At 33.9% G+C, this 24400-nt stretch overlaps 1 protein-coding gene across 4 annotated transcripts in view; it reads right to left on the reverse strand.

Moving 5' to 3' along the window:
* LOC129001968 (putative polypeptide N-acetylgalactosaminyltransferase 9) overlaps window positions 1-24400 on the reverse strand; it is a 405810-nt gene that overhangs the window by 19683 nt on the left and 361727 nt on the right. For 3 of the 4 annotated variants that reach the window (XM_054429418.1, XM_054429420.1, XM_054429419.1), the window contains 3 exons: window positions 17474-17643; window positions 3203-3367; window positions 143-291 (listed from right to left, as the gene is read on the reverse strand). In XM_054429418.1, the coding sequence (XP_054285393.1) occupies window positions 143-291; window positions 3203-3367; window positions 17474-17643 (484 nt within the window). The remainder of the gene's footprint in view (window positions 1-142; window positions 292-3202; window positions 3368-17473; window positions 17644-24400) is intronic. The other variant, XM_054429421.1, reaches the window with a different exon arrangement.

Here is a 24400-nt window from a genome sequence, read left to right on the forward strand (position 1 = left end):
TTTCTCTCGCCGCGGCCTTGTATTAGAGGCCACGCTCCTTCAATATCCATAATCTTCGGTCTCTAGTCACACAGAGAGGAATCAGAGGGCACTTTGTGTGTTGTGCTCTGTGACCTCTGACCTCTACAGAGGCCATTGTTACCTGTAGGTTCCAGTCGAAGCCCCCAACATTGACTCCACCCGAGTCCCGCCAGTGGTACTCCAATGTCGTGTCGTCGATGACGTCAATCACAGGACACACCACCGTGGTCGGGTCCTGCGCTATCCTGGACAGAAGCGGCTCCAGCCACCCTGACACAACCACACCCACACAGTTACTCACACATTCCCCGGCACCCACACCCAACGGGGGAATTTAGAATCAGTTTACAACAAACATTGTTAAACAATTGAGTTTCAAAGTCCAATTTTTGGTAAACCGTACTATAATGCTTGGTCATCGTGCATACGAGGGTTCAACTTGAGTTTACACCTAGCTTTTGAGATTATAGTCTATACAAATCATCCAAGGGGGAAAAATTGAAAAAAAAACTACTTGACAAAACTATTTTTTATGTTTTAAAATCCCTTTCTTAGTCAACCGACCATAGAAAACTGCACTATGATGCTCAATCATCACACATAACTTCATTCATCACTTGTTTTTGAGCTTTCAATACAAATAATCTACGGGGTAATTGTAAATTGGTTGACAGAAAATTTTTTAAAGGTTTTAAAATCGTATTCTTAATATAACGACTGAATACTTGTACTTACATGCAAATTCATTGTGCGTGCATAGTAGGGTTCATCTTTATTTTAAGCCATTTTTAGCTAATAGTCAATATAAATGATTTATTGGGGAAATTTAATAAACGTTCAAAGAAAACTTTATTGAAAATATATCAAAATTTCCATTCTTGGTAAACCGGTTGCAGATCTATGTTAATACACTTTATATTGAATACTAACGATCAACTTTGTTCCACACGTTTTCTGAACTAACTAAAGCTTTTATATGTATAAAAATTAATGGGAACGACAAGGGTTTTTATAATGTTGTGAATTTGTATTTGGGTGAAATAAATAGATTTTAGTTTAGTACTGAATTGCATTTTTCTCTCTCAATAAATTAAATAAAGAAAATGCTCAGTAATAAGAGTAGCACAAGGGTAAAAGAACCTAGGATCTAAAGACAGAGTTGGGATACCTTTCCGTCTTCTCTGTTGAAGATTTGATGATGAAACCACGTCAAAACTATAGCCACCAGAAATTATAAAGATTGATCCAAAACATGTAATATAACCTATTGCTTTTTATATAGATTTAAAATCCAGGAGGCAAATAATACGAAAAAAAAAACAATAAACTATCATTGAAATTTCTCAATGTCACTGATATTATTTCCAACCAAGAAAGGTTTAAGTTATAGTCTGTATGATGGAACTTGTCTCCTAACCCTCTGTCGCCCTCGGGACTGACTAATGGTTTGAACCCAGAAATTTAAATACATATAAAAAATATAAAAGAAATTACCGCCAATTCAGAAATTACACAGAATAAAAGTAACAGCAGCATTTAGACTTTTACGAGAAAATATAATGTGCCGGGGAAACTGAAAATATTAACACAAGTAAGTTAAAAGAAACATAAAAGCAAAACACACAAGCAGAAAATTAATTTGCCACACAAAAAACATAACCAAGATGTAAATGAAAACTGATGCACAATGAAAATGAGTAAAATGATATATTTATATAAATGGTAGGTCAACGAAATGTGCAGGCAAACAAAAACAAATCCAAAACAAAATATGGTAAATAAAAATGTTCTAAATACTGCTATTTAATATATTCCAAGCTAAATCCACAACATTTTAAATTCATGTAAAAAAAAGTAAAATGTCAAATTGGGACAAAGATAACTTTATGATCAAACTAGTTTACACAATAATACAATTCAAATCTACAATATCGTCTACAAATGTAATGACTTGTTGTGTATTTGTGATTTGTATCCACTTGCAACGTGGTTAATCATAGACTTTTTCAACACAATAAAGAACTTATTAATTTCTTAAAAATTACACTCATGGGTTAAAAAAATAACACTATGCACCAAAAAGTTAAAAATGTAAAATAGTTGTCCAACTCAAAAATTTTAAAATAAAAATATAACCTACATTTGATTATTTTTCATTTTTGGTCCTACTGAAACACGAAAAGACGGATATTTTACATATTGCAATAAAAATACTCAAACAAAAAAATTAGCCCTGGCACGAAATTTACGGGGTAATATAAACCAGCGCAGATTTCCTCAGAGTCAGGCAGGCCCGTTTATAATGTTAATGGTCGAGAAACCGGAGAATATTGCAATTTTAACACCAGGAATTCTTCACGGCTCAAGGAGCAGGGCGGCCCAGACCCCATCAATCCACTTAACACAGCGGGATCCACCACAGCCACGGGATTTGTCTATCTTTACAGTACAGGGCGCAATAAAATAAATCAGATTGAATTTCCCTGAAATACACGAAATTTCCCTTTTCCTCAAGATTTACTATTTGGATTATTGTGAAAATATTGAGCGTGTTATAGTTTATTTTCAAGCCGAATGAGCAAGTATAATTTAGTGTTAATTCAATTAAAGGTTAAATAAATACGTGCTCTGTAATTAGACACTATGTTAGAATTAATTATTTTTCTTATTAACATGGTAGTAGCGTATGCGTTAAATAGTAGTTTCTAGTCAGAGTAAATACAGAATAAAATATCCGAGTTTAGTGTAAAAGTTGGTCAATACGTTAAAATTACCGTTTCTCTGAATTATGTTTCTCAAAACATCATAAATGAAAGGAAAACTATCTTTTAACTTAAACGTGTATTTTAGTACACGTAATTACAACAAAGCTTAATTTTCCTTATATTTAATCGGAATACATGGTTTAAAAATTCCAAATAGTTATGAAAACACTTAAAAATCTTCAGGGCGGTTTCTGCTCATATTTCACACAGAACAAAGATATTCTCAGTCTATATTGTTTGTAATATAGTCTATATGATGTAACCTGTCTCCAGACCTTTCCTCTACCCGGGCTGGTCAATGTTTTAAGGCCCAGACTCGTACCAGGTAGACGAAGAATCAGAAGACAGGTTACCTTATACATACTATAGCAGGATAATTTATATTTTCTATTTATTATATATAACACTACACTCACCCTCGGCACATTCGCAGTGCGAGTCCAGATACGTCAGTACAGGCGCTGTAGCGTGTTTAGCTCCTATCAGCCTCGCTCTTATCAGGCCCTCACGCTTGGCGGCTCTCACTATCTTCACCTTGGGATACATGGCCATGTACTCCTCCAGCTGCCTCTTCAGATGGGCTGCAACAAATGGAAACATTATCTCATAACCATTGATAAACAATGAATGGGGTTTTTATTTAAAGGAAATAACACAGCCATACATTGATCACTATACATCACAAAACGTATGACCTAGGATTACCAAATTTGGTATATAGGGTCCCTATACGGTGTCGATGTGCAAAAGGATGGGATTTACCAATTTCGAATATGCTGGTGGAATATTATTTAGTAGCTTGTTAAACTTACTGACAGTAGTCTAATGAAAATAGTAGGTTTAAGAAGGACTCTCTCACTCTTCAAAAGTTTTAAGCAGTGGTCTAGTTGTAGAGCGCAAAGATTCAGTCCCCAAAGGTCCCGCGATCAAATTTTGCCAATCACCAATAGATTTTATCTAAGTGATAATGCCACAACCCTCAAGTAGGTGGCGGCCTGGGGTAATGTTTAAATTGTTTTCGGTTAGAGCCTACGACCTAGGAAGTGAAGGTGTGACTTCCCATTAGTTGTCTTAAATTATTTTTTTCTAGTTTAAAATTGTGTGGTTGTATATTGCAGTAATGTAATGCAGAATATGAAGATCAAAAGCACGATTGGTCACGTCAAATTATAGGTACTTGCAACATGGTGGTTATACTAAAATTTTACTTATTTCACTTCTTGGAATAAACTAAGCACAACGGTACACAGAAAATCTAAATCCTATCAAATTTCACCAATTGATGGCGTCTCGTGGGATATACTAAAGAACTTCTACATCTTTTTTTGGTGTCCACATTAAGTATTAAAATCCTGTGAGGCAAGTTTGTTTTATTCTAATTTATTCATATACTAAGTTAAAAATGAATCCAACAAAAAGACTGTTCACACACACACTGTATTAATCTAGTACTCTCATAGTTAGTGAGGAATCGATTTAGTCACAATGGTAAAAAATTTGTCTCAAATTATATACAAAATAGTTTTGTTTAAATTAAAATCTGAACAGCTCCTTTACAAAAAGTTTCATTTACAAATCCTAACTAATTCATACGTCGCAATAACAAGTTAATTAGTGTAAATTCTCCCTACATTGTTACACGCTCAACACAAAATATCAACTAACCTTATAGTGCAATATTAAACGAAAACATATCATGTTGAAACACCAAACGAATCTAATAAACTTTGACTTTGAACACCCTAATAAGCGTTGCAAAAATAATTCACCGGGTTATCGAAGTGCAATGAAATAATACGCTCGACTTGCGAGACAAAATTGCACATTTCCGGTGGCGAAGTTGAAGTTTAATTCAATCACGTTCGCCACCTCAGGCGCCTTTTGTTATTAAAGTTCAAACCTCGATAAATAATTGCCCGCTGAATCTTGCATTTTCCGCGGCGGTGATTCTCTTAAATTAAAATGCCTTTGTGTAAAGTTTGACACGTATTAAATGGTAATCTATCAAACGCCGATCGCGCGGGTATTAAAGGCGGTTTTTATAGATGACGCGGATTGATAAATGTCTTAGCGACTGAGAAGGTATTGAAACGCTACGGAGGATAGATTAATTTATAGAAAAGATGTTTAAAGTTATCAGAAATACCTATGAAGTTTTATTAAACATTGTGCTATGGAGTTCACACGTTATGTTTTCTTTGGAAACCAATAAAAAAAATATATTAAGACTTTGTGGGTGTAACAGGATGTTTGAACGACATTTTATCCTTGGGAGACATGATTCTGTTTAGGATAACATCTTAAAATCTAAAAATTATCTGTGAACGCCTCAAAACTCTTCGTACACCAGCAAATTACGAAAGAGTGCGAGTCGCAGTAACTCGATGTCCGAATAGTTTTCCCGGGAAGCTTTCGTTGTTGAAAGCTCTTTTCTTATGGTGGTTCTCCCTATAAGCTACTTAAATTCCAAGGTTTTTCAAAGTAGCCTCAGAGATATCTTAAACTGAATCCAGGTATTATCCAGGAAACTAAAGCGATCCCTAAAAAAATCTTCAACGAATAATCGATAGAATTTTCAAGTGATTGAAAATGGTTGTCAAGTATGACAAGGACGTAACTTAAAGGACTTTGATTTCAAGAAATGGAAAATGACTCGGTTAAAATCGCATAAGACAAGCTGTATTTTACTGCAAAGGCTTTGCCTATTGATACAACAAGAGATTCCATCCCTATGGTAAAGTGGTCACCTTTTTTTCAAAATCGTCGTAGTTGATGTGAGCCACCGACAGACTGTACTGATGAAAATTACTGATTTCTGTTGAATACACGAACCTTTTACTAAGTCAGTTTAATGTAACGATTGAGTATAGCAACTGTTTTGACCAATCAACTATGTCACTAACGAAAAATAAGGTAGAACATTTAATTTTTCATACACTAGCAATTTCTACTGGCTAACACAACTGCGTTCTTTTTTAATAAAAAAGATGCTACAGCTGGTTCTAGAGGGCAGATTTTTTTGTGTTTTTTCACCGGTGTTCGAATTCTTTCAGTTTGTTTTGATATTTTTTGTAAGAAAACTAGTAAACAACTGGTCTTTTTGTAATCGAACATCGGCCTTTTGATGGAAAGCATCAAATAAATTGCAAGGGCTAGAATCGATTCCAATATTATGATCGAACGAGAGACCTTCACATTGGAAGGAAATCATTGCAACCACTCAGCTACCTATTCGACTCGTATTTTATGTACGAGTAACAAAAAACCTAAACCTATGTGTAAAATCTCACGCAAGGTAAAAGCTGAAGTCATGTATTTGTTTAATATGTCCAACCAATGCGGTTTGTGATACGTATTGAACTTAGGTTAAAATATTAGTCTAAAATTGTTTTATCAAAATCTACGACACTGTAGAAGTTTTCACCCATCATTACCACGATTCATTTAACAATTTCAAGGAAAGAAAGATGATCAGCTCCCGTCATAAATCCCCTTACAACGGCTTGCCATAATGGTGACAAATTTGTCTGTGTTGAAGGGTGTTCAGTAAGTCATTAGGCGAATATCTTGACTGGGCGGGGCCTACTTAAACATGATTTAGGACCGATTTGGCCACCATTAGAAACCTTTTAACCTTTTTGCTTTCATATTTCAAAGGCAAACGTCCATTTCAGCGTTTTATAGCCCTAATTGGAACGCAGGAATTTAATTTGATTTTAATCGTTGCAATAATCGTGATTGCGACTACTTGTGCAACTTCCAAAAGAAATTGTACGGAATCAAATTTGATATTATAAATACAATAGAAAAATCTAAATATTACGTTTTATTGTAGCTTTATATTAGGGAACATAGCAAGAAAGTGAAACAATATTATTGCCATGGTGATTAAAAACTCGCACAAAAAATGCAAGTCTGCAAGCTTACATAAACAATTATTTACACATGCGATAGAAATTGAATTGAATTGATTGCGATGCTCCAGGTAAAAGTTTGCATTTTAGCACGGACAAATATAATAAATATAGACCGTCCGCAGTGCTGCGGTTAGCATAGGTTCTGGCGCCCACCGCTAGGAGTGCTGTGTGGTTACGGAACACACCGCTGCAACGTCTGCTGGTAGCATACGGCTCCTGCGCTCCTCTTTTGTAGCGGTGTGTGCCGTAACCTTACTTGGAAAGTCTATATTTATTCTATTTGTCTATGGTTTTAGCAACTAAAAAATGATATCCTTGCACTTTTATTAAAAAAAATCTTTATGTGTCAGAATTAAAATTAAAAACGCAACATGTAGACGTACACTTAATACAACATTGCTATAAACTTTCTGATCATACACAACTCTGGTATATTCAAGAGGGAAAATGTGTAACAAACTATATATCATCGGCCTTAATCGTGACACAACCTAAACATTTACCAACATAAATCTCAACGATCATGTAAATCTTCTAATATAACAAATCCTTCAGTTGTGCTATTTTAGGAAACCTTTCCACCACGTTTAAGGAAGACTTAGTAGTAAAACCGACCACATTTTACCATTTTACAGCGCGTTTCCCACTCGCGAGCAACAGCTGTTTCAGACCACGTGACCAGCTGGTCGTAACACAACTCGCGCTATCTGCTGCGATATTTTTACAACGCTTCCAGACTTGCGCGCAATAAAACTATGAGAAAACACTCGACTTAACTGTCGGAAGTAAAATCTGGAAACGACTCACAAAGTGGGTTTACGAGTGTTGCTGTTTTAACATTGTGTTGGGAGTACGTATAGAGTTTTCTGGTCTTATCGAATGAGGTGGTAAAATTAGATAAAGTATTTGCTGTTTTCTGGCGGACGAATTCGTGAAGTGATTTTATGTTGAAATTTTAGCAGAGAGGTGAAACGTTGACTTTTTGTAAAATTGCACATTTTCATAGGCTAATTATGTTATGAAATTGACTACGACGGTGTAATAAAGTTTAAATTATAAATTGAAAGCGAAGATTTTAAATTCCTCATACCACATGATGTTTATATAATAGAGGTCGCTCCGTGGTCGAGATCTCGACCAAAAATACGTATGGTGTAAACTTCTCAATTTTCAACCCATGATGTAAATAAAACAGGTGATTGTAAAAAAATGTAAATGAAAAAAAAATTAAAAAGTGCTTTTATTTACAAATAAGTGAACAAAAAATAACTTCTTAGCACTAACTACAACTATGGACAAAAAGCCCGTCTGTTGCGGCTGGCGTACCTGGTTAGCACTTGTACAAAACTGATTAGTAATAACAATTTAATGAAACTAATAAATAATAATAAAAAATATTTTAAAAGTTAAAAACAGATGATTGGAATTTCTTTAATTTGATTCGATTTTCTGTTTATATTTCGTTGTTATTTCGTCACCAGCATGGCAACCCAAGGCCAATTTTAATTTTTTATCAACTTTGTGTACTTATTTTGAGCCTATTTGAATTTATAAAGGGATTCTGCACATCTCCAAGAAAATATATTTCTATAACAGTATGCTTATATTTTCCCTGAGATGCTCACGAGCTGAGAAAAAATGTTTTAAAGAAACATGCTTGCCTATTGATATATAGATAGGATAAATATATTAAAAATAGACATAGCCTAAATGAATTATACTCGGAGGTGTCGATACATAATATTAGGCCAATTTTCGAAACTTTTAATAATAATTTATAATTATTCACTACAGAAACCTGGTGACTACGCGGATTTTCTCATGTATATTTTTTAGATCTTTACTAAAATATTTATTTTTAAAACATGTTAGATTTATTCCCTTTTTTAATATCATTAGCTTTTAACGAAACGAATTCTAAGGTTTCATGCAACAGGAAAATCACTAACACTTTGTAACAAAATACTATTACACAAATTAAAATGTGTTAAAAGAGGTGAAAATCAAACAGAAAAAAACAACATATCGAATCTTGAGTGTAAGTATTTAAGCTTATAAGAAGTAATAGTACATCAATAGCAAAAATACATAAGATTATAAAGTAATTAGTAAAGAGATAATATACATCATTTCATTTAGCAGCTGCCGAGTATGGATTACTTTCCAGGGCGATTTTCTTTTTTCATAGAAAATGGCATTATGATGACACCAGTAGGATAATTAGCGCAATCCCTTCATCCAAATGAAATTTTGTGTAAGCTAAACATACTTTTTGTAATTACAAAACGAGGAAAACTGTTTCATTCCAAACGAAAGTTAGCTCAAATCCCACCTAGCTAATCACCTGTTCGCTTTTGCATACTTTGGCTGGATTCAACATAATAGCTCGTTACTTGATTAGCTTCGTACTTTAAATGTTAATGCAATACATAATTTACTTTTCTTATATACAAGTCGTTAAGGTCTTTCAATTTTTGCTGCTTTGCCAAACGCAAACATATGAGTGTCAAGTGTATTGCAATGAAAATACTGCAGGATTATAGCTTTTTCATAATTAATTGATTTAGACATAGGTAATTTGTAATAAAACCATAACAAGAAAAAAGTACAATTTTATTTTACTGAAGTTACTGTTCGACTGTATACATTTACGTTAGATATTAATTTAGTTTATACCAAATTCTTCCAAAGTAATATATTGTAAATTCGACTTAAATTCCCTTCAAGAAGGTTGTATAAGTTCTAAGCCTATATGTATGAGTTAAACTAAGGAAAGAAGACAGACTATTATTATACAGTGTTCATCTTTCGCCGCGCCATGTTTCGTAGGGTTTCTAATAACTTATGCGTTTGTTTAATATCGGACATGCATATTTTCTGACCTAAACAGCTGTTTGTATTGTTGCTATTTTTCGTTCAATCATAACAGTTTTTCGCAATTCTGCAGCAAAACAGCTGTTTTTAATACGCGCGCTAGGGGGTAAAATTCAGCTATTACAATACAATCAATCGCATGTATCAAAATTATGTATCGTTTAATTTAATCGGTTGTAGCATATTGTTGCATTCTCATAGAGTTCGACATATCGATAGTATAATGTACATATTCAGTAATCGTAGTCTAATAAACGAAATGATCGAATCGCTTACTAAACAGCTGATTGTTTGTATTAGCAAAATATAAAATGAGTTTGAAGTAGTTTTAAAGGTCGTCTTTACATGAAAAGTATTTCTGTGTCCTTAGTTTGTTAATGTTGCGAGTCGCCGAAAAATAAAGTTCATCACACGGACAAAAAAGGGTATTTTCAACCCTCGCTCATTTTCGATGGTTCAGCCCTTGGGCTCGGTTCGAAAAGAGTCACTTTACGCCCTAGTGATGAAATATACTACAGTATTTCATTTTGCATACACAATGTATCAACTACTTTATGAGATTAGTACTAAAAAAGTATGCCATTTCAAAGATGCACTACCCACAGATAAACCTAATAAACCCCGTAGCGTTCTTGTCCTAGTTATCTATCATAGTAGGCCTATGTGAAATCGAGCAAGGAAAAGGGACTTCAATATATAAAATATTTATGCGAGACTCATAATCTACGCTTTCTTAGACTGAAAAACTCTCAACCGATCTATATGATGGGATGCCTAATTCCTACGTTAATTACCAATTCAATGGTATGAATTTCACCGGAATACGTCAAAACACTCATATACATTGAAATAAATCTACTTCCATTTTGTCATAAAGTACAAAGCAAATACAAATTGGTAGATGTATTCATCCAAAGCTCTACACCCGTTGCTGTGCAAGTTCCTTCATAAATCCACGCCGCCTGCTCGCCATATGCTACTGATGAGTGAGTTTTTAATTCCATCACGTCTGGGCATTCACTATTCCGCCAACTCGGTGCACAAACGTGGCCTAAAGCGCTACTGTACTGGCGTAATATTTAATACTTTATTACTTTTCGCACATGAAAACGCCGAGTCTAAACTGCCAGTTTCATTATTTTTAAGTCCAATTAGAGAAGATTGAAATGTTTGTTTTTTAAGTTTTTTGAAACATTGATGTGATTTTTATCTACAACTACTGTATGTTGTAGCATGTATACCCTTATCACATGTCATACAAATTTATACCGTCTGTTCTTAGATAAATTTGTCAATAAATTCATTACGAATCTAGGTTAGAAGTTACCTCTACGCCAACTATTGTACTGGTATGTTAACATAATACCCCCGCCGCAGCAAACCTGCCGACTAAGCGAATTTCTATTTGTCTGAATTGATTTTCAGTTAAATCTATTTTAATAACATTAGGTTTTATGAGTACCTAGATTTGCTGCTACAAGGAAACTAATAAAGTGTGTTTTTGAGTAAAATATTGATAGCTTAGTACAAAATAAATAAATTTGCCATGTTTGATCAAAATATATTCATAAACAAGCAAACTACAACATTTGACAATATTCTCCATAAAAATAACATGGGAATTTTAAATTTACAATTTTTTTAATTTTCTCCGTTACTAATAATCGAACAAAAATACTTTTATATACTAAATTATTTGTTTTTTTAAGCTCTTTAAAAAGGTCTATAGAGGAATTGGGAAATTTTGTGTTTTGAGGGTCAAAAGTGAGAAAAACCAATTTTTCCCCCATAAAACCCCCCGTAAAGCCCCGTTCCCATGGTCCGATCGTGCTGGTTCGCGAACTCATTCAAGTTTATCCCGCTTTACATCTTAAAACCAAATTTCATCAAAATCGGACAAAAATTACTCAAGTTATCGCGTTCACGGACGTATATATATATAAGTATATATATATATACATATATAAAAATTTGAACGAATAGTGTTTTTGGCCTCTGGGGACATCAAAATGAAAAAGTAAATCGGTCCCGGGTCTAGGTCTTACTGTGCCACCTACGGTAATAGCTACTTCCCTATAGGGAAATTCGCTAAAAGGGGTTCTCCAAAAATTCCGCATAAGATTATTTAATTCCTGGACAATATTTGCTACATTTAGGTACATCTTAGTTATGTATTGAAGAGTTGAAGGTAAAAACGTACCGTTCTCCGTGCTAAGTACAATTAATTGCCATAAAACAAATGGTAAAAATGGAATAGATCTAGTTTTACAACAAAACAGTTCCTTGTCTTTATCATGTATTTAATTTGCACGTTTATAATAACACGAAAAAACAAGGAACATACCTTTCTTAATAAGACTAAAGTAATTGTAATAGGCTAAAAGTAAAATAAAGAACCTTCCTCTTTGTAATTATATTTAGAGCAAATTTCTCCGATTAGTAGACTTCCCATGTGTTAACATTTTAGCCAAGTTCATGACCATCTGACCAGTGGGAAATAGTGTAATGGGTTAAATATTACTTAAAACAATGCAGTACCATAGCAAACAGCTGATTGATTTATCACTTGACACAGAATATTGTCAAGTTGGTAGACCATCTCAACAGATTGCACCACGGTTTTTTCTTCAAATTGTTACATTACATGGTAAGATTAACAACCCATTTAGCCCTAATAAATTTCCCAATAACCCGATCCATATAAAACAAATTCTATAGTTACAGTCTATAAAGTATATTTGAATGTGGCTACATGAAATTGTACAAAACGGTGAGCCATCCAAGCAACAATAGCTTGACGAATGCAGTCTGCTTCACGACAAAGCTTGGGCAACGATTGAGCCGCTTATTCGATAAAGGTTGCAAAAAATCGCTTCCATTCGTTCTGACCTCAACAATAACTGTGCAACGGACCGAGAGGTCAACGGTGCACTATAGCCTGTAGTTAATAGGTAGTCTGGGGTTTGACAACATAACAGGTTCGGTATCAAGATTATTTTGTACACAAATATAATATCTAACTGTAGCCAGGTCTACTTTATTGTGTGGTGATAAAAAAAAAGTTATACTAAAATAGTATATTTCATCACTAGGGCCTAAAGTGACTCTTTTTGCCCGTGTGGTGAACTATATTTTTCGTCATATTGCATCATTAATTAACAAAATTAGCTAGAAAACGAAATAATGTGTTTTAAAGATAACCTCTCAAAACGACTTCCAGATTGTTTTCAATTCTGCTAATGCAAATAAGCAGCTGTTAAGTAAGCGATTCAATCATTTCGTCCATTGCAATCGACAACAATAGGCTAAAACCTTACCTAATAAATCAACCGATAAATAATTTCCATGGATACGATTGCCACAATCAAAATTTACAACTGTTTACAACAGCTATTTTTAAATCCCTAGAGACTAAAAACGACTTTTACTCCCTAGAGAGTAATAATGCTACTTGAAACCTGCAACGCATGTATTAAAAACGGCTGTTTTTACTGAAGTATGACAAAAATACTCTTACGTAGTTAAAAATTATTTTTGCTAAAGGTTTACTTATTTCGTTACAACCTACAGTAAAGGAGGACCTTTAGAGGACATTTTACCGTCGGTCATTAGAGAGATTCATCACACACTCTTGGGCCAACGCCGTCAAATAGCCTTCTATTTTACCGTCAAATGACGCCATAACTCTGACACGTGTAAGTCATTACATGGGTAAAAATCTCGGCTAAGTACAAATAAATGACCTTTCCTAAAATGGCATACTTATAAAAATTATTAAATACAACCCTAATAGGCCCACAAACGTGATTAATCGTAGCCGAATAAAAAGTTATGTAAGATTATCAAGATTGTTTACAAACACGTTAAATACATATATAAAATAAAAGATTTTCTTAGACAATTTCCTTATCATAACATGAGCCTACCTTGCTGCAGCAAAAATACACAGATCCATAACTTTAATCCTCCTTCCTTCCCAGATTCGATACTTTTCAAACCTGTAGCGCTCCTACACACATTCGCACAGTATTCCCTGTGGCCCGTTATGTGGTGACGCGATGACGACTGCTTGACACATTATGTGACAGTTATGTGACAGACGTATTGTATGGTAAGTATAGGTGCCGCACTGTCGCCACTTCACATCTTACAATTACATTCCGCCTACTGCTCTGTAGTCGTCATAAAAGTCACTAGTCACATCAACGTATCCTGGTAGAGAGGAATCTAGGAGTGGCTGGTGGCTTATGAACCAACCGTACAGATTAGCGTTCGTTGACGGTGGCTGAAGTATACATCAGAAACAAAATAAAATAAACGGTATCAGCACATATTTATTCGTATTAGCTTGTCACAACCTTTGTCAATAAGCAGTGGAAGTAACAATAATATTTTATGGGAGGAGTAAATAAAAAAAACTTGCAGTAGATTTTGAACCGTACTTACAGCATTGGGGGTAGTACCATTTTTTTTTGTCTAAACAGTACAGGTTAGTGCTATTATTTTGCATTGTGCCTTTTTCAACCTAATCCCAATTTTTTGCAGCAGGTAGGCACACAATTAACTATTAAGTTTTTAAAAACTATATACACTTTTAATCAATTTCCGAAAAATAGTTTCCAAAAAGACACACTTGTTACAACATTCAATTTTCGAATGTTTAGTTTGGTAAAATAAAATTTAAAAGCGTGATGGACAGCTAATCACAAGTTTCCCGCTGAAAAGAGATGTTTTTCCCGCGCTAATTACACACCGCCCGTCACCAAAACACCATCAACGCGGGATGGAGGGAAAAAGAGTAATTTGTTTTTTACGCCGTCCTTTCTCTGCTGCGATAAGGCGGCTTCGGGCTTTTATTGTAGGAAAATGAACAAACAACGATCAGCTGTGAAATACTTGCTAACGTATTTTGTAGTCATTTATTTGGTTAATATTTGGTTTACTGCTCAAAAGAATAAACAAAGCGAAAAAACCGTCTAAAATATAGATATTAACATAGACCAAACCCTCTGTATTCATTACTACGCGGTCTTTTCCTTTTTTAGCAAAATTTATTTTATTTAAAATTTTTACTTAAACAGGGGTAAGCATAAGTAAAAAATATACTATCAATCGAAAGAGAAAATCAAGTTTGTTCGTCTAATATGAATATATTTTATTTTAAATATTGCTCCAATTGTGCTTTTTGTTATTTGATGTACTGTACGTGTAAACGGTATCCTATAACGTACTATTAAGGGCAATGTTGGTATTTCAATCGATACCTTTGAAACATTTGATTTGAAATGGAATAGCGTTGTCCACCTAGCCTAGCTTCTTTTTTAGCTTTTTTTCTATTACAAAATGTTATTAGACGTATATATATATTTTTTTCAGGTAATTTTATAACACGTACGATGCTGATCAAGAAGTTAACATGACATTAACACATAACAACATATTTTGCAATTTATTACAAAAATAAAATCTTAAAGTACCTTTGCACAATTGCATTTGCGAAAAAATCAAAACCAACGGAAAAACTTGTGAAAACTCATTTTCCAGCTTGTCCTATGAGTCAGCTACCTACCCTTCACTTTATAACTTCACTTGTTCACCGTAGCAGTTAGTGAAAGATGTAAAAAACTTAGATCGACCCCGCTTCTTTTTACGACGTCAGCACTTGCTACGTTTGTATAAACAACGTCATCAGAACTCAACTTGTTTATGTCCTCCAAATCTCGTTACGTTGACGGCAGATAAAATTGCAAATCAAATTTGGTAAATTATGTAAACTGAGTGTAAACAAGTTTGTTAAAAAATCTTCTGTACAGTTTGGACGATTTTTGGGTCATTGTACAATTTGCCACACACCTTCCCAATTTTGTATCAATGTTCTTTTTATTTTCTCAACTGCACACAATAGTGCATTTCATCACTAGGGCCTAAAGTGACTCTTGACCCGAGGTAAAGTTACAACCTTTTTCTAAGTTGGAAAATGTTGGGTTGAAAAGAAACTTTTTGCCCGTGTGATAAACTATATTTTTCGTCACATTCATTATTTGAACAAACTATGTTACAAAAATTTAACAGTTTTCATTTAAAGATGACCTCTCAAAACTACTTTTTTTCAATTTAATTTTCTAATGGAAACATTCACCTTTTTGTTTAGTGATTTGATCGTTTCGTCTTTCGTCTGTACCTAGGGAGTAAAAATTAGCCTTTGTAAACTCATTAGTAAATTTCGATTGTAAACAATCGTAAACGTTGATGAATTAGGATCCAAAGCAGCTGCTTGTAGCACTAAGCTTATACACATTTAGTTTACACCGATTACATTATTGGTAGGAAAAGTATGAACGTTTGAAGTAACCCAATTTTCGTAAACAGGGGTTTCGTCTAAAGTATTTTAAAGACAACAAAGACCACTAAGGGATGTTTTTGTACGACATAACCTCTCGTTCGGTGGCGAATTTCAACGTGAAATTTGAAAAAAATCTACTCATACAAATCTAAAATGAGAATAAACAATTTGGAATCGTCTGTTAAGGTTTATATTGCGTTATAAGTTTCCAACTGAAGTTACTCTAGTAAAGTGTTTCATTTGGGGATGCTAGCAAGATAATAGTTGAAATTTTGAATTAGATAAACGGAAAAAATTATCATCGGATTGTGGTGAATATTTTTTTGCTTTGTACATGAAGCTAATCAATTTGAAACACAAACCGACTGCACATTTTGTAGATCATTAGGCGCAAGTAGGGGATGATGGGGGGTAGAAGGGGGTTAGATCTTAGGGGATGATTTAAGGGCAATTTGGCCGCGAACGGAAACAGCTTCGACCTTCTTCGTTCCCAACTTTTTGTCGCGAATAATGTCAACTACGATAGCAATTTTCTTTTTATCCAGCAGCTCAAAGGGGAGTAAAATAAATCAAGCATAATATTTTTTTTCCTTTTTATGAGATTCGTTTACACAGACTAAATGCAAAAAATAGTGTAATTTCAGGAAAAATGTCACATCACCTCCTTTAGGATTGGTGGGATGCTACACATGACTATGCTTTATGTTGTGGCAGTACTATCTATACAAAAATCAAATTGGTAATAAGTTGAATATAATGAATAGTTTTGTGAATGGATTTGCTATGTTTGAAACAGACTATATTTTTGGCAATTATTATAATAATATTTTTACACCGATGAGTTTCCTAGCAAACACTGTGTAGGGGTGTAAAAGAGATTAGGAGCTGATAAAAAGTAAATATTTGCTTTAAACTCTACTACTACTAGCCTCTTGCCCCGAATCGTTTCCACATCACTTCCGTCTAGTTCTAGAGGGGGTCGCGGATGATCACTTGGATAAAATCTATTGGTGATGACCTGGATTTGAACACAAGATCTCGGGGACAGTAGTCCTGCGCTCTACCAGACCAGCTCTCCCCTAGGTATTTATCATACTGTAGTCATTTAACTCATCCAACACGAAGATCGGTAGAAACAATAGTAGATTTTACAATACTTTTTAAATGTTTCACGACACACAAGCTCAATAAAAACGTTGAAACTATGTAGATAACAGTTTAAAAAAAAGCTACAGGTTATGTACCAAAGTACACAGATACATTATGAACTGTTACGAAGAGTGCACAGGTAATCTACGTAACAACTGAACAAAATTATAAATTTATATACCTGCAATCTTATATCACTGACTTGTGGTATACTGTACAATCAACTCCGGTTCACCAACATGGGCTAAAGTCTGCATGATGAAACATGTCTCCTGACTCTCCGTTTACCTGGGACTGGCCCCTCCGGTCAAGACACAGGTAACCTACCATCTTACAGACTATAATACTGACTTTGACTCTAGATTTTGCAAGGGTTTTAAATATTTCAAACTCCAGGTACTCACGCATATCAGAGAAGTCGTCCACCAGTATGATCTCGTGCAGTAGTCTGGGGGGAGACCTATCTATCACCGAGTGGACGGTCCTGAGGAGGACGGACCACGCCTCGTTGTGGAAGCAGATGATGACGGAAGTGGCGGGAAGATCGTCGGGGTATCTCCCGGGCTTTTTGCACCTGGAACACGCATCAGCTGTTGAAAAGTACGCTCGATTGAAGATTTAAGAATAATTGGGAACCGAAATATATTATTTTACCCTACAAATGTGTAATATTAATATATTAATATGTAATAAAACTATATTACTGTGACGTCATAATATTATTTCAATAAAAATCTATGTTGTACTTCATTTCATAATTTTCCTTTAACGCGTTTATTCTATGTGAAAACTATTTTAAACGTGTTTTTTCGTGCGTAAAAGCTTTTTATATTTTTGTTTGATCAGCAAGAGATAACCGTGTCTAAGTTTTTTGATCTATTATCAATACAAATTTACCTAGACCTTTCCTTTACAGAAACGTATGTATAATCTATACATGTAAAAATGTAAAAAGGTTCACTTGTGAAGATCAAATAAAAGTGTGGCAACGATCTCAGAGGCAAATAAAACCAATTTACATCTTTAAATACAATTTTACAAAAATATATATAAAATGTCGACATTTTCCTGACGGGAACCAACATACGTCAATCCGGTGCGTCAGTTGCCTTGAATAACACAGCAATAAATATCGGCGCACTCCATCATACGGGACGCTTGACTGACGTTGTCAACTTTTAATCGCAATACACGTCAAATAAAATGTTCAATCGCTTAGATTTACTTTCCCGCCCTCTTTGCGCTAAGTCTTAAGGAATATTGTGCAAAACAATACAAATACGATGAAGAATTAATGATATTGATTCGTAGATAGTCCATAAGTAAATGTGTCTTTTAGCTATAGTTTAAAACATTGAAATTATTAACCTTTCATAAATTATCATCAAAACTTCTACCAAACATTTTTGTAAGAAGTGATGATCTAACGTCCGATAATATTGCCAAATTGAACATAATCGAATCAAGAATGTTTTACACATTTAGTAGGCCTACATTGTGTCTATGGTATACATCACCAAGACGATTGGTTATACATTAAACTACATTGTAGTCAAAGTTCGCAATTTTTGTAACACGAGACGAATCCTTGATCGGTAAATATTATGGCGTTTTAAATTTACTTAATGCTTCCGGACAGGTTGCTCACAAAACAAAACGTTTTCTTTCTTTATGCTTTACTCTTTAGCATTATTTGACATCTCTTCACCTGTTTGTTAAAAACAAGTAGTTGTATATTAGTTTAGTTCAATCCTATTAAAAGCAAACATTACATAATTTCTCTAATTAAATAATATTCAAACTCAACGAATGTTAAATTAAATAATATCATTAATCGTAGAATTATTTTTTTTTTTCAAAAATGGTTGTGGATTAACTTTCATCCTTAGTATTTTTCATTAAATTTCAAATGACTCTTACATTTCTTTTTGTAAATGGAGAAAAGGGCAATACAATAGAAGGTACCCTATCATAAAAAAAATTAATTAGGCACCTGCAAATTTTCACAATGTTTGATATCCTCCTCCATCCATGACATATTGTATAGCTATCAACCAAAACCTAAAAATCTTATAAGCGTTTACAGTGTATATATAAATATTTTTTTTGTGATCCTTTACCTCGTTCTCAATCAGTTTGATTGTTGAGCTGGTAGTTATCAGTACGACCGATATCGTACTCGAGCAGTTTGATTGTTGAGCTGGTAGTTATCAGTACGACCGATATCGTACTCGATCAGTTTGATTGTTGAGCTGGTAGTTATCAGTACGACCGATATCGAACATTTCCCCGGACAGTGCACAACTATTGAAAGCCACTATTGGAGGTTATTGGCGTGTAATCCCACATTCCTGATTAATTTTCAGTAAGCATCTATAAATCCTATTCGTCAATAAAATCAATTAAATAGCACATATTATGTGAAAATATCCATTTCGAAACAAATAAACAAAAATACACAGTACTGTATAAACAAAAGCTAATCATGTGTAAAACCGAATTGATCTGACCAACTGTACCTATGAGATGACAATACCGCCTTCCTATTCTATTTCGCTTAAACAACATGCGAAAATAAGTCTAACAAAATATCAAACCTTAAAGTTCACAATGACATTTATTGCCCGAGGTAAAACAATACAGCCAATCAACCCTAGTTACAAAAGATGTGACCTTTATGGGGGTGCAAAGGTCATCTAAACACGGTACAGTTATATGTCAACAAAAATCACCTTTTCTCTGTGTGAGTATCATACATTTTCTGTTTTAAACGTCATGTGAAAGTTTAACCACAAAACCAGGGTAATCTTTTATTATTACTACCAAGTACTATCAAGTTTAATTGATAGATCTACTTTTGGACATTCAGCAAATATTAGCAAATTAGACAGTAACAAAAAATTTCTAATCTAATTCTATTGACAAATGCAGCTTAAAAAAATATTTAAATGAAAATAAGTTATATAAATATTACTTAAACAAAACGTGAACTTGGGTCTAAAAAATGAACTCTTTCATTACTGTTTTCAACGAGGTTTAGAGCCAGGTAATTAAAGTGTTTTTCAAGCTTGCTTGGATATTTTAAACTGAACTTTGTTATTTCTTCTTTAACTGGCTAAAAATAAAATAAAATATTTGCATTTTTCTACAATAATGAGTGTTTTATCGTACACAATGGTAGTGAGGGCAATTAAATTTCAGAGAGTTAGCCAAGGTTAAATAATGTACTGAAATAATGCGAACCAATTACAATAATTTACAATTTATTACAATTTATTTGTAATAATAGAAAAATATATTAAATAGCTTGCAAGGGATTAGTTAAAGACTTTTCACATTACTTCTGTCCAGTAAATGTAAAGAAAGTTTAGTTTTTTTTTACTAAACGTTTAGTTTCATTCAACCAACATAACTATTTATTACCAATCTGTTTTTCTCTGTTACTTCAACCTAATCTAATAGTAAAGAACCTTATCTCAATATAGGCTAAAATAAGAAGTAAACCACTACTGTTTATGTTAACAGCGTACTCAAACATTCCTACAGGTAACACATCAAACGATGCTTCCAAATTAAAAATCGTATAAAAACCACAATCAGGTGTGCATTGTGGATGAACTCATCTAACATATAACTAATGTACACAATACTACGAGTTTATCGCGTAAGAGGCGTAACAAACGTAATGAAAGGGTGTGGAGGAACCAGAAGTGTATCATAAAGAGGACGATGCTACGTAGTAATATTCACAGTCTTTACGAACATTGCGTTACAAACGACGCGCTCCTACTGTCTCTACGTCGAGTGTGTGTGTGTGCGTGTATATATATATAAAGGGGGTTGAGGTGAGGGGGTAAACTCCCGCGTTGCGTGTTAATATCATTACCGCCTTTACTGTAGACATTCTGCGTTTAATTTCATCTTTGAATTAACACATTAACACACATTCTGTATATGAACCGACGCTTGAAGATTTCACGTACAAATTGGGACGAAATAAATTACTAAACATTCAAGACCAGGTGACATTTTGTGTGACATACTAATCAACTCTGCAGTCAAACAATAACGAATTTTAGTCAAACTACAAGAATGAATCAAAACGTTTCTTCCTTCAAACAAAAACAACTGAAAAACAATATCACACTATTTGGTACAAAAATATGTACCTTACAATACAAATAATCTTATAGCATTGCAATAGAATTTTGTCACTGTTGCCTAGCAACTATTTATTTTTATTTTTGCTGATTCCTCAAATTATTTCTTCACATAACCTTAAAGTTGTAGTTGTGTTGACTATCAGTGTGCATTATTATAGTGGCGAATAGTGGTAATAGGAAATAGTGTGGTGAAAAATAGCGTTCGAACCACGGACCGAAATGGTTTTGCAGCTCTCAATCGATTTAAGTTCTCGACTTCGTCTCGAACTTAAAAACTATCTCGAGCCAGCAAAACCTCATTTTCGGCCCTAGGTACGAAATATACTATTTCAACACTTTTATCCGACAGAGTCATACAAACATATGTAATAAAACTTTAGAAGCATCAGCTGAACTGAACAAAATATGTCACCTTAGGTCAGCGCTACCGTGTGTCCACTCCAATATTCGTCCTGAAAGTTCAAATAAAATATAGTGTATCTGAAAATAATCTAACTAGGATATTACTATGACATTTCATAGCTTAACTTATTTTAGTAATCCGTGGAAGTTCATATTCCAGGTCTTTGTTTCAGTATAAGGCACATTTAGTTTTTATTATTTATAAAGTGTTTTTTATATTTATTATGTAAAATGGCTTTATTTTCCGTCATTCTATACTCAACTGCGGAATAGAATTGATTTTATTGAAATTACAGCTGCATCAGTTTGGCTGGTAATAAATTGATTACAACATAAAAATTGATATAATCGTTTAACGTATCTTACTTAACAGAAGAAAATAAACATGCAATGGCAAAGAAAATTAATCGCTCTAGTCCTTAATGCTAAAAATGGTAATGCAGTTCACTTCTTATGTAGATAAGCAGAATTTTCTATTTTTTTGTATATTGATAGTACTAGTAACCCTATCAAATATATGTTGCACCATAAGTAAACTAATTCAGACTAACAATAGAGTTTAAATAGTGAGATCACAATGGTAAAAATGTGTCTAGGGAGCTGTATTCGAAAATGGTAGAATCTGCTAAAATGTGTCAGAGTTATTGCGTCATTTGACGGTAAAATAGAAGGCTATTTGACGGCGTTGACACAAGAGTATGTGATGAATCTCTCTAATGACCTACGGTAAATGCCCTCTGAAGGTCAACTTTGGTGTACGAGGCTACGAGAAAAGTAAACTTGAGGCCATTTAACTCCTTCCTACTTAGTTATGGAACGTTTGGGTGCTTAAAAAGTACACTCAAGCAAAAAATTAAAGTTTAAACAGCCCCTTAAAACAAAACTAGCAAAAGAGGAGACGTTAAAAATAAATGATTTTATCGGAACGTGTAACGTTTAATCAACAACGAATTCATATTAAAGTGCATCAACTATTCTGGTTAGGGTAAGGCGAGAAAAAGTTGCGTAAGTTGCTGGAATTTTCGTTGCTCATCGAAAATTTAATTCCCATTTATTTGCTGCCGTCTAAAAGGTTTTTATTTTCTATCAACGTATATACCAATTAATTACAACATCATAGATATACTCCTTCAATAGAAAATAAGAAATTCAGGAACCCTCATGAACAAATTTGGGTTTGTCAGAAATCGCTAATTAATATGAAATAATTGTTTATTCTCCCAGAAAACGATGAAAAAACCCGAACGAACTTATACTTCTCTTTGTCAAAGTTAAAATTTAATCACAATAGTGCAATTCACACACTGAATATTTGACTTCATATTATATAATACTTTGTAATACTTTGCAACTTTGTAAGAAACTCCAACGATCGTTTCGTAATAACGACGACGTCAAAAAAACTTGATTCTGAGATGAAACAGTTGCAGCAATATTCGCGGCACGGTTAGACACACAATGAACACAAATATGGCTGAATGAAAACTCTTATTCACGACCGGTCCTTTCTACCCGCTCTCTTTGCTGTACAGTTTTGATTACAATAAAAACACGTCCGTGGACTGAATTGAAACGACCGTTTGTAGGAATACTGCACGTGTTTCAAATTAGTTTCTATTAGTACAAAGCATGCCCTATTCTACAACCGTAACTGTAATACTGTACGAGTATTTGAGCAAATACTGGGGCTTAAGCTATAGTCTGTATGATGGAACCTGTCTCATGACCCTCCGTCTATCTGACTGGCTTGATGTTTTAAGGTCCGGACCAGTACCAGGTAGACAGTCAAGAGACAGGTTTCACAATACAGACTATAGAAAGAGCATCTAACTAAATTTCCAAAGCGAAGCAAATACTGTAGTATGGTGCAGAATTGACACAAACAAGAAAAAAGAAGGTCCTTTCACATGCGACTAAATTGTATGGGATAAAATACTATGAATATGAAGTACTGATCTGTGCGGCACCATGTTGGCCTAAAGGCTAGGACTAGTGAGTCTGTTGAACGTTGCAGGATTTTGGAGATAAAAAAAAATGTTTGGGAATAAATGACTTTTAAGTGTTATGACGATTTCAAACATTTTCAGTATAGGAAGGGTTATATATAGGGCCATAGATATTTTGACGATGCCGGTACATTGCCTAATAATACTAAGGTTTGTTAAGATTTTATGATGCTATTAAATTTCATTTTATAAGGATAAGTTATATAACTATAACATATTGAGGTAAGAATGCCACTTTTGGCAATTACAACAGTATTTCAATTACCTCACGAGCTTGTTAAGTAGTGCTTAAATTACACGAAAGACATTGTAAATTACTATTAACGATCCTTTTAACATTAAACCTATTTAGTGCGACAATAAGCCATCGCGCAAAATAAATAAAACACTCATCCAACGTTATAAAAAGTAGAACGATTGTATAAATCACAATTAAAACAACTTTTTATCAGCACACAACAGTTTTCACGTTTAGTTTTAGCACAGAGTAAATCCATTTTGTTTCTAAGCGTCACAAGCAATAAATACAGTTAGTGACACTAAAACGTTCATCAGCGTCGAGTGACGATAATGCATTAGTGCAGCTTTGATTGTCGATGGCTTTTTATGGCAGATATACTGGCGTTATCAATGTTTATTTTGAAAAGAGTACGAACATTTTATGTCGTGATCAACATAGCTGATTGGTCTTTTGAAGAAAACAAACATTTCAAACACAATAGTTACTATGTAGCAATCGCTGTCAAAAAATGTATTGATT

This window comes from Macrosteles quadrilineatus, unplaced genomic scaffold, assembly GCF_028750875.1.
Source record: "Macrosteles quadrilineatus isolate MER2022 unplaced genomic scaffold, UCM_ALF_1.0 Scaffold_9__3_contigs__length_116548681, whole genome shotgun sequence".
In the NCBI taxonomy this organism is placed as follows: Eukaryota; Metazoa; Arthropoda; class Insecta; order Hemiptera; family Cicadellidae; genus Macrosteles; species Macrosteles quadrilineatus.